Genomic DNA, 14,002 nt, shown 5'->3' on the forward strand with positions numbered 1-14,002 from the left:
TCTTATGGTATTTATCGATTTGATTAACAACTTGTCTCAGACTTTGATCTGGATAAATAAATTAATTAAGTGTTACATCCCTACTATTCTTTGTTTTATCTGACTTAGAGTTGCCCCGTTGCCATGTGTGAACATTTTGTTTTTAAGTTATATTTACACTTCCAAAAAGTGTAAATATACATTAAATCAAGTTCTACCTGTAGAACTTGATCTAATGTAATTTCTAAAGACAAACATTTCAAAATGCCAAACAGTAGTTTCTCTCACAATGATCTTTATTTAGTGGCATAGAAAAATTAATAAAGAAATAGAACTTCCTTTGAAATTATGATAAATATTGTTGTTAGTGTTAGTTAATTCGTTTAAATAATAATTTTGGATTTTTTAACAGAAGCTAGCCAGCTTATTGAGAGCAACAGAAAAATATAACTGGGAACAATTTTACAATAGATCAAAAGATGGTAGAAGTGGGATTTAAACATGTTTAAAGTGAATTTTAATTAACACAGTGGAATTCGCCACTGTGTTAACTGTTTAAGCAGTTCTCATGCATCAAAATTTACACACTTCTCAAACCTTTTTTATTTAAGATTGCCTTCAAATACATATACTCTCTCAATTCAAATACTACTTCTGTAGAAGGCTTTTCAAAATGTAATTTTAAATTCTGAACCACTGATGTATTTTGCATTTGAAATTAAAATCCTGAAACACTCAGTTCTTGTCTTTTTCCAGGGTGAAACTCTTGCGACTTCTCCAGCGCAGAAGTTTGAGGAAGTTAAGGCTAGCGTTGAAGACTTTGTCGTGCTCAAACACCATCTTGTAAAATGTGTCAATTGGAAGGTCACCATTGGGGTCGGCATATTTGAGTGTTGTCATGGGGGTGTAAAGTGTGTTTGTCTGATGGCGAAAAGGCGGGTTCTCCATGGTGATGATCTTTAGTGTGTGCTGAGAAGAAAACACACAGCAAAAAAATCAACAACACTAAAACAAAAGAGAACTTTGCTTCAGAATGTCAAAACACATGACATAACTGACACACGAGCATGTTTGGGGGGCTGTGTACCTCTGCGATGTCTTCAGCACTTTGTCCAAGGGTTTCAAAGATTTGCTTGTAGTTCTTCAGGTAGATGTTTGTGAACATATCAGCAGTTGGTTTGTCAGCTTTGCTGAGATCGATCTTCACACCTTCGTCATAGACCTTTCGTTCAAATTCTGTCAGCACCGGGCCTGGTTCAATCAAACTGATGCTAAAAACATAGTTCACAGTTTTAATTACAATTGCTTGGATTCTGGTAAAAAAAAAAAGGGGTTGAAATTTGGTTTTCTTTTGTAACTAGGCATTTTAAATTATGTGTAAACTGGAAACTGTTTTTTGTAATTTGGAAAGGGGTTTAGGAAAACCTGGTGTCTTGTCGTTTCACTGTTATACATATTTAGCAATATTTGCCTAGACAAAATTGATGATGTTTCTCTATTGGTAATAAAAAAAAACCTAACAATGGTCACTTAAAATTAACTAAAGAGCCCAACACAACCTCCATAGATATTAAAGGTGAACCCAAAGTACATCAATGTAAACAGTGTCTATTAAAAGACAGTTACTAACAATTTTGTCCTTGTGTGTTTGAGTATCTTACTTGAGATTAAATCTCAAGGCTTGTATAGCCAGGCTCTCACAAAAACCTTCCACTGCAAACTTGGATGCTGCGTAGACGTCGTTGAACAAAATCCCTAAAACAGAGAACATCACAGGTCAGAGAGTCACAGACAAATGATCAACTAGGCATTGCAGCCGTCCTCACCTTGAATGCCCATCACGCTGCTAATGACCACGATGTGGCCTTTCTTCCTTTTTTTCATGTCGGGTAGGATTTCCTTCAGCAATCGCACAAGTCCGAAGAAGTTTGTGTCCATGACCGTCTTCATCTCATCAATAGACTGACATTCAATGGGTCCGATCAGGCCCATCCCTGCATTGCTTACTTTTACCAGGAAATAAAAATGTGGGGGTCATGTTGACAAAGTGTGCTCAAAAGATGTTGCACGAAAAAGAACTTCAATAAGTCTGTTATGGTGCGTCATAACACTTATATCAAGACAATACTCATGTATGAAAGGAACCTAGAGTCGACATACTGAGGATGTCCACCCTGCGTTCTGGTAGGCTGTCAATACAATCTTTGATGGAATCCTCATCACAAACATCCAGCTTCTTGATCTCCAAGGTTCTGCCCAGTGTCCGACCAGCCGCATCTATCAGTGGCTTAGCCTTGTGCAGGTCCCTCATGGTTGCATAGACTGCAAGAGAAAAACATTCAGTGGAAGATGCAGTTTTTAGTTGCTGTGTCACTAAATAAAAGTAGTTTTATAATAAGCACAATGACCTCTGCTTGATTTTAGAGGCTCTTCAGGCATCTTTTGTCCTTAGAAAATTAACAGTCATTTTCAAAGACTTTGACCAAAACTTGTAACTATGATCTCTTTTTAAGCAGCAGAAGTATCCCCTAACCCCTGCTTGGTGTGCTAAGAAAGGTGTTCACCATTTTAGAATTGTTTTGTTTGGAGAAATTAAACCCAAATAATCTGTCCCACCTTGGAACCAGAAACCTAGTGTAAGCACAGTCCACTCCACATAGACTGAATTTGAAATAATCCTGGGTGGCTGTGGCTCACAGTTGCCTTTCAGAGAAAGGGTTGGTGATTCAATTCTTCAGTCACATTTCAGATTGTCCCATTTGACAAAACACTGATCCTTTAGATCCCTCAGGGGGGTCCAGAGCCATGGCTGGCCTCATTAGTGAGTTGTGGAGTAATCTTTACAACATTCAGAACCATCATGCCAAAGCCTGGAAGGACAAAGTGAAGGAAAGAACTCAACCACAGCTTGTATATAAGGATGGATGAAATGCATGTGACTTTATAAAAACACTTTCCAACAACAAAAACAAAAAAAACAATATCCTATAAGATAACAGAATAAGTATAAACCAAAGAGAAAACATTTGTCATCGTTAGTGGAATCTTTTTTAAAGGAAGCATTTTTACCCGTAATATTGGTTCTCTGTGAAGAGGGCGGGTAGGATCAAGAATTAAAAGATCGGAGGATCAGCTCATGTTAGATATTTTGGAGATAAATGCAGGGAATCAGATTGAGATGATCTGGAAATGCTCAGAGTGATTATGTAATAAATTAATACGGAGACAATAAAAGCAGAATTTTGATACAGCAACAGAATATATTACAATGAGAACCATATAAACATTTCTTTTCATTGTATTTTTTGCAAATAAATACCATGTAAACAAACATTCTCCATCATTCTTGTCTTTTGCAGCAGGCAAGAATGGAGAACGTCAATAAAACCCTAAAACCTGGTTAAAATGCTTTTTAGTCTCAGCCTCCAAATATTCAAACTTTAAAAAATGGACTTAAGTTCTGCTGATGGTGTCTCTTTTTTAAAACATTAATTTGTTAAACATCCACATCCTGTTTTCAGTGTACTGTTAAATATTGCGGTCATTGTTTCAAACATATTATTGTACAAATATTAAAATAAGGATGTTTTCAGAAACAGTTTAGGCTCACACTAAATCATTGAAACTTACCCATAAACCTTTTCTTTTCATCTTTTGCAATGCGGCAAGCCAAAGCGAGCCCAATCCCAGAGGAGCAGCCAGTTATGAGGACCACCTTCTGGTTCATTTTCCCGCTTTTACTGTTCGTCTTGCAGCTGCAGCAGGTAAGGATGGAGGAGAATAAAAGACTGGATGTGGAGGCAATCTTAAAGACCTTACCGTAATCCTCAGGCCTGCAACTCAGCAGAGCCTCATGCACCTGCCCTGAAGATTACCGTGAAGTGTAGTATACACATAGTGCTGCTGATCAAGGCAGATTAAAGCAGATAAGAGCTAGTTTTGTGTTGCAGTGAACTGAAGATGAAGAAAGTATCTGATATCATGGTAAAAGTACAAGGTTAGAAAATTATATTTGATCAAACTTGTGTGTGATGGAAAACTGGAATGATGAAAGTACAATTGCACAGAAAGAGTAAAACAAAAACATCTTGTGATTAACTTTACAGGAAATTTCAATATCATTGAGTTAAAATGGAGCAGGTGTCGCCATCAGCAGTGAGGAGATTGAGGCGGGTGCCTCTTTTACAGGCCTTGGACTGCAGGTGGATGAAAAATTGGACCGGTCTGTAAACACTGAGCTTGTCTGAAAAATGTAGAGTAGGATGTAATTCCCGAGGAGGCTAAAATATTTTAAAATCTGTGTAGAAATCTGGACATGTGGTGACCAGAATGCAGTGATTGAAGGCAGAAGGTAGGGCGTTGCATCCTGGGGCAGAACAGGATGATGTGATGAAAGTGATGGAAAGGAGAACACTGAAATAACTGCAACAACTGCAGCCTCCCAGTGCAGACCTGGTTGATGAAGAGGAGGAGCTTCCTCAGTGAGGCGAGGCTCTCTCTGAACTTCTTCACAGAATGACTAAAGAGCTCTTTAATGCTCCGGTGTTACAAGGCTACAGATCAGATCTATGAATGAGAGGGGGTGAATGTTTGGTGAATGTAAGTTAGCCCTACAGTACCTGGTACAGGCTCCAGCATCCCCATGACCCAAGAAGGGACACAGATAGATGATATAGATGGATAGATGAAGTTATGTTAATCATTTCCATGTAAGAACACGATTAATTAAATATTCCAGTCATTAAATACTTTTTCAATTCTTGTTGTTGTTGGATTACAGGGTCCTTGCCCCACATCTTGGTGTTTTAAGCGTGAGACTATAAGGTGTAGGAAGGGGCGCATCCCTCCCCCTGTTGGTGATGACATTCTCTGTAGCCCTGTTTAGCCGTCACTAACCCTGTTAACTTCCCATGTTGTAAAGATTGTGGTTAGGTAGTGGTGATATGACAAACATAAAGCACTATGTAAAAATGAATCTACTTGTTTGCTTCATTTTAATCTACTTAGGCTATTATCCCATCAGTCTTGTTTGAGAAGCTACAAACATGATGAATACCAAACGGTTTTATTGTGTGTATCACACAGAAGAAAATGAATTGTGATATGCAATGTGCCTGTGGAGGAGCAGCTTATGATGAACAGCTGTGTTTACCTGCGCTTATTACTCATATTCTTACTCAGTGTTAAATCAGATTTAATGTTCCAGGTGGTTTAGAGATAAAGGAGATACTTAAAGTGCTTTGAGGTGACCTCACCCACTAGAATGGAATCTTCTCTAAATGAAGTCTTGAGTCGTCAATGTGGCTCCTGTGGATTTTACAGCAGCAATATACCATTGTCAGCTGAATTTGGGCAAATGTTGAAAGATGTAATAACTGTAGTTTTAAAATTTTAAGCCTTTTTCTATTCAACCATAGACTTCACTCAGGCCAGTGACTGATTAGGTTTTTAAGACTAATATTAGTCATTTACACCTTTACAACAACTTTCATCTTTGTGTTAAAAACTTTTTGTACTTAGTAAACAATCACAAATATTTACCTCCTCCCTTCTTCTCACAAAAGGTTTTGCTTCCGGTATCCACTCCCTTAATGCTAGGTCTCCTCTGATTGGCTAATTTGACTAGTCAGTCCAAAGCCAAAATATTTGAGGTTCCTGCTGTCTTTTAAATGGATTACTCCATGGGGTGAGAGCAAACACAAACAGAATTGTAAAACCAACTTCAAAGACTCGGAATGGGGCAAAAATGTCCCCAAGTTGACCACTTTAAAAAGATGAGTTTGGTTTGTAATGTTCAGGATAGACACACTCCAACTGCGAGAGAAAGAATGTAAAAAAAGAATCCAAGAAATCACATTGTGTTAACTTTTGAAGAGTTTATTTGTATGATGGTACAGAAAATAAGTAAAAAGTTCCTTCAAACAAGCATAAATTCTGTTCCTCACAGACCTGCTGCTTCTTCTTTAAGAAGTTCTTCTATCTTCGTCTTGTTACCAGTATTAATGTCACTCGTTTGAACTGTTATCTCTTTAAATTACATCTGTCTACACCCTTAGACAGTTAGACTCTAACTTCCCCGCCACGATTAAGACCAAAGAGCTGTCAAATGACACCAGGGACAAGACTGGGATGAACCAATCTATTATAAGCAAACAGCTTGGTGAGAAGAAATCAACTGTTGGAGCAATTATTAGAAAGTGTAAGGAATACAAGAACCTTGATGATCTCCCTCCACCTGGAGCTCCATGGAAAATCTCACCTGGTGAAGTACAATAGATCTCGAGAAAAATGAGGAAAAAGCCCAGAACTGCACAGCGGAACTGACCATTGAGCTAAAGAGAGCAGTTAGTTTGAATTTTTAAGGCTTTAGGTGGTTTTAGCTTTATTTTATTTATCAGCTTCTGCATCTATGGGCTCCAAGGAAATTGGCTTCCTCTGAAGTTTCCAATTTCCTGCAGTATAGAATGATTTCCCTCCCATTGTTAGAGCCGGTCCAGCTCTTCTTTTTGTTTTTTCATCCAAAACTAAAATCCTTGTTTTTTGTACTGGCTTTTTTAAGCTAGCTTTGCATTTATTCATTTTTATAATAAATTAGTAAAAAATGTTCAATATTTTTATGGTATTCTATTTCGGTGTCCGGGCAACTTGAATTACTTTGGAAAAAAGAAAAACTCAAATGATTTCTTTTGCTCCAGAAACTCCAAATTTAGATATCTCGATGTGCTGCTGTAACAGATCAAATCATTCTTATAAATGCATCAAACTAGAAAAATTCAAGGACTTGTTGGAGCATTCACACACAGTCACAACACAGTCAATGAGGGCGTTTTATAACCACAATCAACACATCTCCATCACAGTTCTCCACAGCTGGACCACTTAGCTGAAAGTTTATTCCAACACTTGTCCAAATTTATTGTGTTTCTGACACAAACCAGTAATTCTCTTCAAACACTTAAGATTCTAAAAATAAAGCTCACTTGCATGAAAACATGCAGGAGGATCTGCGACATTTTTGTTTATAGTCATTAAAATTCCCAAAAGTAGAAGGTTGTTTTCTTGCACAGCGACTGAAAGTGGACACTTCTGTCCCACTTGTGTAGACTTTAGCCATTTGGTTCATCTGAGCCCTGCTGCTAGCTTCTCCATTGTAGCCTTTCGTTCTTCTGCTTTCTGCTGTGAACGTCTCAAGACGTTCCTCAGCTCTTGCAGGTGATCCAGAGTGCCCACCAGCTCTCCCTTCACCGTTTTCATCTGGCTCTCCAGCATCTGCGTGTGATGAAGAGAGTTTCTCCTGTAGCGCCTGCTTGATCTCACCTTTTCCTCCAGGTCCTCCACTGCAGAGAGCAGCAGCAAAAGAAGAAAAGTGAAAAAGACACTCAAACACAAAAGCACATATTAGGTGCAAAGGTTGAGACAGTTTGGTACCGACCTAAGTTTTCCTGGAAGGCCATACTGTCTGAACCTGACTCTGTCTTCTTATCCATCAGGCTCTTGGTCTGCTGCAGCATTTTCTCCATCTTGGCAAGTTCAGCCGCCTTTGTGTCACTGTCCCGACGAATTTTCAACCGTCCCTGCTCCTGTTGTGTCAGCTCACTGTGACACTTACTCATGTCTGATGCTGTGAATCCAGAGAGCACAGCCTGAAACTTGGTCCCCGGTCAGCAGAGGTCTTGCAGTGTGAGAACCAGCAGCTTGAGTGAACACTAAAGGGGAGCGCCTCTAAGAATAACCCAGAGATCTATAATTGCTCCACACTCGAAGCCTCCTAGCAGCACAGACCTCTCTTTCTACTGCAGAAACACATGAAACACTGATTTGTTTTGTAACCCAGCGTGCTTCTTGAGATACTTGGCTTTTAAAAGCCATAACCTCAGCACATGGCTGGAAGTCATTTGAAAACAACCGTCTTTCAGTACAAACCATTATGGTTCCACAGTCATAAGACTGGCCCTGCAAAGCCCCCAAGAGATAGATCTTTTTCTCATTTACTCAGAGTTAACAAGGCTTTTAGTAACAGCAAAAAGGGAGGACATCAAGCAACTTGAATCCATAGGGGAAAAAAAAGCAAAAACAAAGCAATTCTGCTTGACAAATCTGCCATCTGTGAAATATTGATGGAAAGCGTTTTGTTAGAGTAGCAATTCCAGGCCGTTTCTCTGTCATAACAACTCCTGGTTTTATTTGTGTGGTTGGAACAAAATGTACACTTCTGATCTTTCTTCTTATATTTATGACACTCACACTGTTTTGATGGCTTATTTTAGTTTAAAAACATTGAGAGGTTTCATGGAAAAACCTTGTGGCGTTTGGAGAACTTTGAGGCATGCAGTGGTTCTGTTTAAGTCTATGAAAACAGTCGTTAAAACGAAAAACTGAGAAAAAAAGTTGTAAACTCGTGACAATAGAAAAATACCCCCAAAATTTCTCATTAAGAGAAAAGTTGTGGAAAATTAAGGTAAAACCAGAATAGGTGTTGGTTAAATTCTTGCTTATTTCAGTCACATGTTAAGAAAAAAATTCTTAAAATTTGAAAAGTTTTCACTAAATAAGCAAAAAATTTAATCTACATGTGGGGCAAGAAAAATGGTCTTGCCACATTTTTTTTAAAGAAAATGATTCTAGTGACAAATACGTGATTTCTCAAACTGAGATTATTTTGCCATCAAAGAACTTTTTTAAAACAATTGTTTTACTTGCAAGACAAAAATTAAGACAATTTAACTTGAAACAACGATCTTTTCTCTTCCTCGGATTCAGCTTTTGTAGTATAGGTTGGAATTAGTGGCATGGCTGCTCCCACAATGGTGAATGTATGTGTAAAAGTGCTCTCAGGTAGAAAAGAGCAGATTGTTTTCTATTTCAACTCTTCTGGCACAGTATTATCTAATTTCCAACAAAAAGAGAAAAATCTACTCTGTTCAGCACTATCTCATCTTCTGTTTCCTCTGTGATTTCTGCCTGGATGCTGATAAAAAGAAAGAAGCTGATGGATCAATCTTAGCCATAGCAAAACATTCCTTTGGTGCTCTGGTCATAAAACAGTGACTCTGCATTTTTCTACCCAACTCATTGAGACTCAATTCTAAAGAAATGGTTTATAATGTTTATTTGAGCCCAATTTTACTTTAAATCTATCTAATCAAATATATTAAAGTACAAATACTGTGAATTCTTTCAGGAAGTCATCCATCCCCTTAGCAGAAAATAGTACACTTGAAGTTTATTATATTATAAATACTTAAGTATAAGTATGGCAAATACAGACCAAGTTGGAACATTTTAAGTTAACAACTATAAAAAGTAAACTTTATACACACTGACCAAAAATATAAACGCAACACTTTTGTTATTGCTCCCATTTTTTAGGGTATGAACTCAAAGATGTGAAACTTTTTTCACATACACAAAATAACCAGTTCTCTGAAATATTGTTCACAAATCTTTCTAAATCTGTGATAGTGAGCACTTCTCCTTTGCCAAGACAATCCATCCCACCTCACAGGTGCTCCATATCAAGATGCTGATTAGACAGCATGATTATTGCACAGGTGTGCCTTAGCCTGGCCACTCTGAAATCTTCAGTTTTGTTTTATTGAGGGAGTCAGGCGACCCAGACAACCAGTCAGTATCTGGTGTGACCACCATTTGCCTCATGAAGTGCAAGTGAATCCCGGTTTACACTGTTCAGGGCAGATGGCAGACAGCGTGTGTGGCGTCGTGTGGGTGAGCGGTTTTCTGATGTCAATGTTGTGGATCGAGTAGCCCATGGTGGTGGTGGGGTTATGGTATGGGAAGGCATATGTTATGGGCGACGAACACAGGTGCATTTCATTGATGGCATTTTGAATGCACAGAGATACAGTGACGAGATCCTGGGGCCCATTGTTGTGTCGTACATCCAACAACATCACCTCATGTTGCAGCATGATAATGCACGGCCCCATGTTGCAAGGATCTGTACACAATTCTTGGAAGCTGAAAACATCCCAGTTCTTGCATGGCCAGCATACTCACCGGACATGTCACCCATTGAGCATGTTTGGGATGCTCTGGATCGGCGTATATGACAGCATGTTCCAGTTCCTGACAAAATCAGACTTTGCACAGCCATTGAAGAAGAGCGGACCAACATTCCACAGGCCACAATAGACAACCTGATCAACTCTATGCGAAGGAGATGTGTCGCACTTCATGAGGCAAATGGGGGTCACACCAGATACTGACTGGTTGTCTGAGTCCCCTGACCCCCTCAATAAAACAAAACTGAAGATTTCAGAGTGGCCTTTTCTTGTGGCCAGTCTAAGGCACACCTGTGCAATAATCATGCTGTCTAATCAGCATCTTGATATGGCACACCTGTGAGGTGGGATGGATTGTCTTGGCAAAGGAGAAGTGCTCACTATCACAGATTTAGAAAGATTTGTGAACAATATTTCACAGAACTGGTTATTTTGTGTATGTGGAAAATGTTTTACATCTTTGAGTTCATACCCTAAAAAATGGGAGCAAAAACAAAAGTGTTGCGTTTATATTTTTGATCAGTGTATATTGTCTTAATTTTTTTGGACTGAGCATACTTACAGTACACTTAAGAATATACGTACTTTTAGCTAAAGTCTTCAGGTCACTCAAACCTGGTTTTCCAAAGTTATTCTTAAATATTAGGAATGTTAGCCAGATGGCCTGTGGACATGGCATCGGTTACATTTGAAACAGTAAAAATGTTTTTGTCCCTTTCAAAAACCTAATTAATAAATGTATAGGATACAGATACATATTGAAAAATCAATCTAGTAATAGGATGAACAGTAGTATCGGTCAAAAAACCTATGAAATAAACAGGACTATATTGATAAAAAATGTAAAAAATCAATAACGAAGTAAGCAATTGATTTTGTTAGTTTCTCTTGCTGTTGTGTCTCTACTGTCATTTTTCTTTTTTATGTACATTTGATCCAAACAAAAAGATGTCAAATCACAAGCTTGGTTCTATCAAGTCGAGTCAATTATGATTGGCTGTGAGAGAACCTCATCAAGGCATGAGTGCACTAAACATCTGATGACCCTTCTGTTACCGCACTTCATCAGAATAAATCAAAATGACACTTTTTAACCACACAGAACAAAAGAAAATTCATTTCTAGTTTTAAATGCAAAATAAACAATATATATCTAGATTGGATCCATTTAGGCAATGGAATCGCATTGTATTGTGTCGACACAACGTGACTTTGATCTTTTATGTATATATTTGTGGACCGTGTATCGAGGTCCTGATCAAATACTGTGAGAAGGAAAAATACACAACCCTACTAAATATCAATCCTATTTTGCTGCCCATTTCTTCCAGTTCTCTGTTGACCTTGGTTTATTTTCTTTACTTTATTGATCCTTTTCTATTAGTTATAATTCCTTTCTGTATTGAATATTAAATTTAACATCGGTATCATACAATCTGTTCATTTAGCTACTTATGGCTCTAAATGTTTTGGTTTTTGTGATTTTCAAACCCTCCAATTATTAAAAAAACAGATGTCCTGAATCTCAATAGCAAACATCCAATAGCATTACCAAGAACAGGTTAGATTCACTGAGGGGCAGAGGCCTAGATTAGGGTCCGTTACAGAACTGGAACCACAAAAAAACCAACACTGGATGCGTCTGGAAAGCAGTCTAAAGAGTGAGGAGGGGGATTTAGCATGCTTGGTTTAGCACAGACTTAAGTGAACACAGTGATGCTCCAGTTGGAGGTTTATATCAGTCTGTGCTATTATTAATTTGTTAATTCACCACACAGAGCGTATTCTCCTCCAGGGTTTTCTGTGGCTTTGTTCTTCTTCTGCAGCATGACTTGTGCTTTGTCCTCCATCCTGCAGGCTGGTCACATGCAAACATGAAACCACACCAGATGTTTTTTTAGACAGTCATGGATGGCACATGGAAAAACATACTGTTCATCAAGCCTCTATTCAACTAATTTGACTCACAGCTAAAGTTTCTAGAAAGAGCTCTAATAAAGACTCAAGAAAACAATCAACAAATTATATAACAAGCTAATCATGAATCCATTGAGAAATTTATGAAACATAGTCAGCAAATTCACAGCAGAGTGTAATCCAGAAAAAAGTAATAGATTACAATTGAGTTTGGGTCAAAAAAGGATTCCTGCAAATGTGGGGCATCCAATCCAAAATGCCTGTCCACTGCTGTTTTTTGAAGTGGTAAGGAAAGAAAGTTTAAAAAGAATCCTGAAAAGAACTTCTTTAGTTAAAGGTTCCAATCAAGAATTCCTAGATACAAATAAAAACTTTAATATAAAATGTTTAAAGTCGTGCTTTTATTGTTTGGTTGTTCAGAGATTGTTGCAAACAGAATCTGCAATACACATCTATCAACGTTAGAGGGAGCTCTCGGTAAACTTACTGTATATCTTAAATATGATAGAATTCTTCAGGAAACAACATTTCTGTCAATGGTTTTACAGTCATTTTCAGACAGGACAACGATTTTATTTGAATTAATGCAACTTTGATTTATTAATTCAAGTGTATTTAAATTTAGTACATTTACTTCGTACAAAAAATGCAAATATAAGTATTGTTATTGGGAATTAAATTATTTTTTTTTAGCAATGTGGTCTGATCAGCTTTTCTGAGCCCCCCCCCCACCAATCACTGAAGAACCTTTCTTTTCTGATTCACCTGTGTTCTATTTATAATCCAGCCCTTCATGTCCTTTCTCTGTGGCCACTATTCACTGTCAAAAAGCACCGCATCTCGTGTGTGTACTCCACATCACTCTTCGCACTACACACTCATGCACACATACTCTGCATAATCCGAGTGGGAGAGGGAATCTTGCTCATGTCAACATCGACTGCCTTTGAAAGACAAGTATGGAGGATCAAGAGTGTCTTTGAAATATAATTCAGCTTTTTGAGTATCTGTAATAAATATATAAATTGGTATGTTATGTGCCAGTGATATGCTATATCCTATGTTTATAGATCAACACGCACCCCCGGGGAGGGCATGCAAATTTCATCAGGCAGGCATAGCCTTGCACAACGCTGGCACAGCACAGGGTTGTAGTTGTCATATCATGATGGTTCAAAAAACAAGATATTTATTTTTCTGTTTGAGGCCCAAAGTGTCACATGAAAGCTAAATGGGGAGGGGAAATGCAAAAGGGTTAAGAAAAGGCACCAATGAAAAAAATAAGGAAACGCAAAAAATCTATTTCCTCAACCTGTGAAATGAAAAGCTTTTTTTTTTTTTAAAAAAAAGAAACAAAAGGGGGGAAATAACGTGGTTCAGTGATGTTTTTTAAGAAATGCATTTGCAAATGCATTACCACATCACAATATTTATAAAACTATGAATGATGGATTCTGTATTTACAAAACACTTTGCAATTTAATTAATTACTTTTTTGATTATATGTTGAACAAAAACTGTGTTAAGTCATTTTTATTTGCATTTCACGATTTAATTGTCATCCAAAATTGTTATTACTATTTCTAAAACAATAGTGGTTCCCCATACGGGAGGGGCCCCTCTAGGTTCTTGTGGCCTGTTCTCCACGGCTCTTTGCCAAATCAAAAGTCGTCTGCATAGGTGATACCAATAAGAGCTGAGCTCAGGGTCATGGAAGTCAGTTATTGGTGGAAAAGTGCTCCTGTGTCTCATGTGGAACATCCGTTCTCCTGCCTCCTCTTCTCTCTGTTGATGGTACCTCGGGGGAAAGGCAGACATGTTGCTTGGAGATACATGTTATGTGTTTCAGGATTCTCGAATGGTGGATGTATTCTTCACAGCTGCCTGAATATTTGCCAGAGTAATGCTATTCACCTGTTGTACCCTTGGACTTATCTTCCAACCCGGTCTCATCCTAAAATGTGTAGTAGCTACATTTGTCCACATGGAAATGCGTGAGAGTTTTACAAAAACGCCCCCTAAACTGTGAGGGGGATACGTTTCATTTTTCTATTCAAACCTCCAAAGTCACGTGATCCTGAGAA

At 38.1% G+C, this 14,002-nt stretch overlaps 2 protein-coding genes across 2 annotated transcripts; both read right to left on the reverse strand.

Annotated features, from left to right (window-relative positions):
- Positions 1–257: 257 nt before the first annotated feature.
- LOC101168360 (retinol dehydrogenase 8) lies at positions 258–4,399 on the reverse strand. Its single transcript, XM_004068149.5, has 6 exons — positions 3,610–4,399; positions 2,140–2,301; positions 1,806–1,985; positions 1,641–1,734; positions 1,067–1,250; positions 258–948 (listed from the first exon to the last, which is right to left on the reverse strand). Exons 1-6 carry the CDS (start codon positions 3,704–3,706, stop codon positions 715–717), a joined length of 951 nt encoding a protein of 316 aa, XP_004068197.1. The 5' UTR covers positions 3,707–4,399; the 3' UTR covers positions 258–714.
- Positions 4,400–5,840: 1,441 nt separating this feature from the next.
- Positions 5,841–7,771, reverse strand: LOC144992047 (uncharacterized). The gene is made up of 2 exons (XM_078946641.1): positions 7,412–7,771; positions 5,841–7,316 (listed from the first exon to the last, which is right to left on the reverse strand). The coding sequence occupies exons 1-2, from the start codon at positions 7,590–7,592 to the stop codon at positions 7,099–7,101; spliced, it is 399 nt and encodes a 132-aa protein (XP_078802767.1). The 5' UTR covers positions 7,593–7,771; the 3' UTR covers positions 5,841–7,098.
- Positions 7,772–14,002: the final 6,231 nt, after the last annotated feature.

The sequence above is a fragment of the Oryzias latipes genome, chromosome 4 (assembly GCF_053564925.1).
Source record: "Oryzias latipes strain Hd-rR chromosome 4, Olatipes_Hd-rR_3.1".
Taxonomy (NCBI): Eukaryota; Metazoa; Chordata; class Actinopteri; order Beloniformes; family Adrianichthyidae; genus Oryzias; species Oryzias latipes.

Bases quoted from the DNA above. Each gene is read 5' to 3' on its own strand.
- LOC101168360 (XM_004068149.5), bottom strand. From the start codon at position 3,706: ATGAACCAGAAGGTGGTCCTCATAACTGGCTGCTCCTCTGGGATTGGG. The intron at 2,302-3,609 runs GTAAGTTTCAAT...TTTCTCTTGCAG, and splicing joins TGAAAAGAAAAGGTTTATGG to TCTATGCAACCATGAGGGAC. The intron at 949-1,066 runs GTACACAGCCCC...TTTTCTTCTCAG, and splicing joins GTGCTGAAGACATCGCAGAG to CACACACTAAAGATCATCAC.
- LOC144992047 (XM_078946641.1), bottom strand. From the start codon at position 7,592: ATGAGTAAGTGTCACAGTGAGCTGACACAACAGGAGCAGGGACGGTTG. The intron at 7,317-7,411 runs GTCGGTACCAAA...TGCTCTCTGCAG, and splicing joins GGCCTTCCAGGAAAACTTAG to TGGAGGACCTGGAGGAAAAG.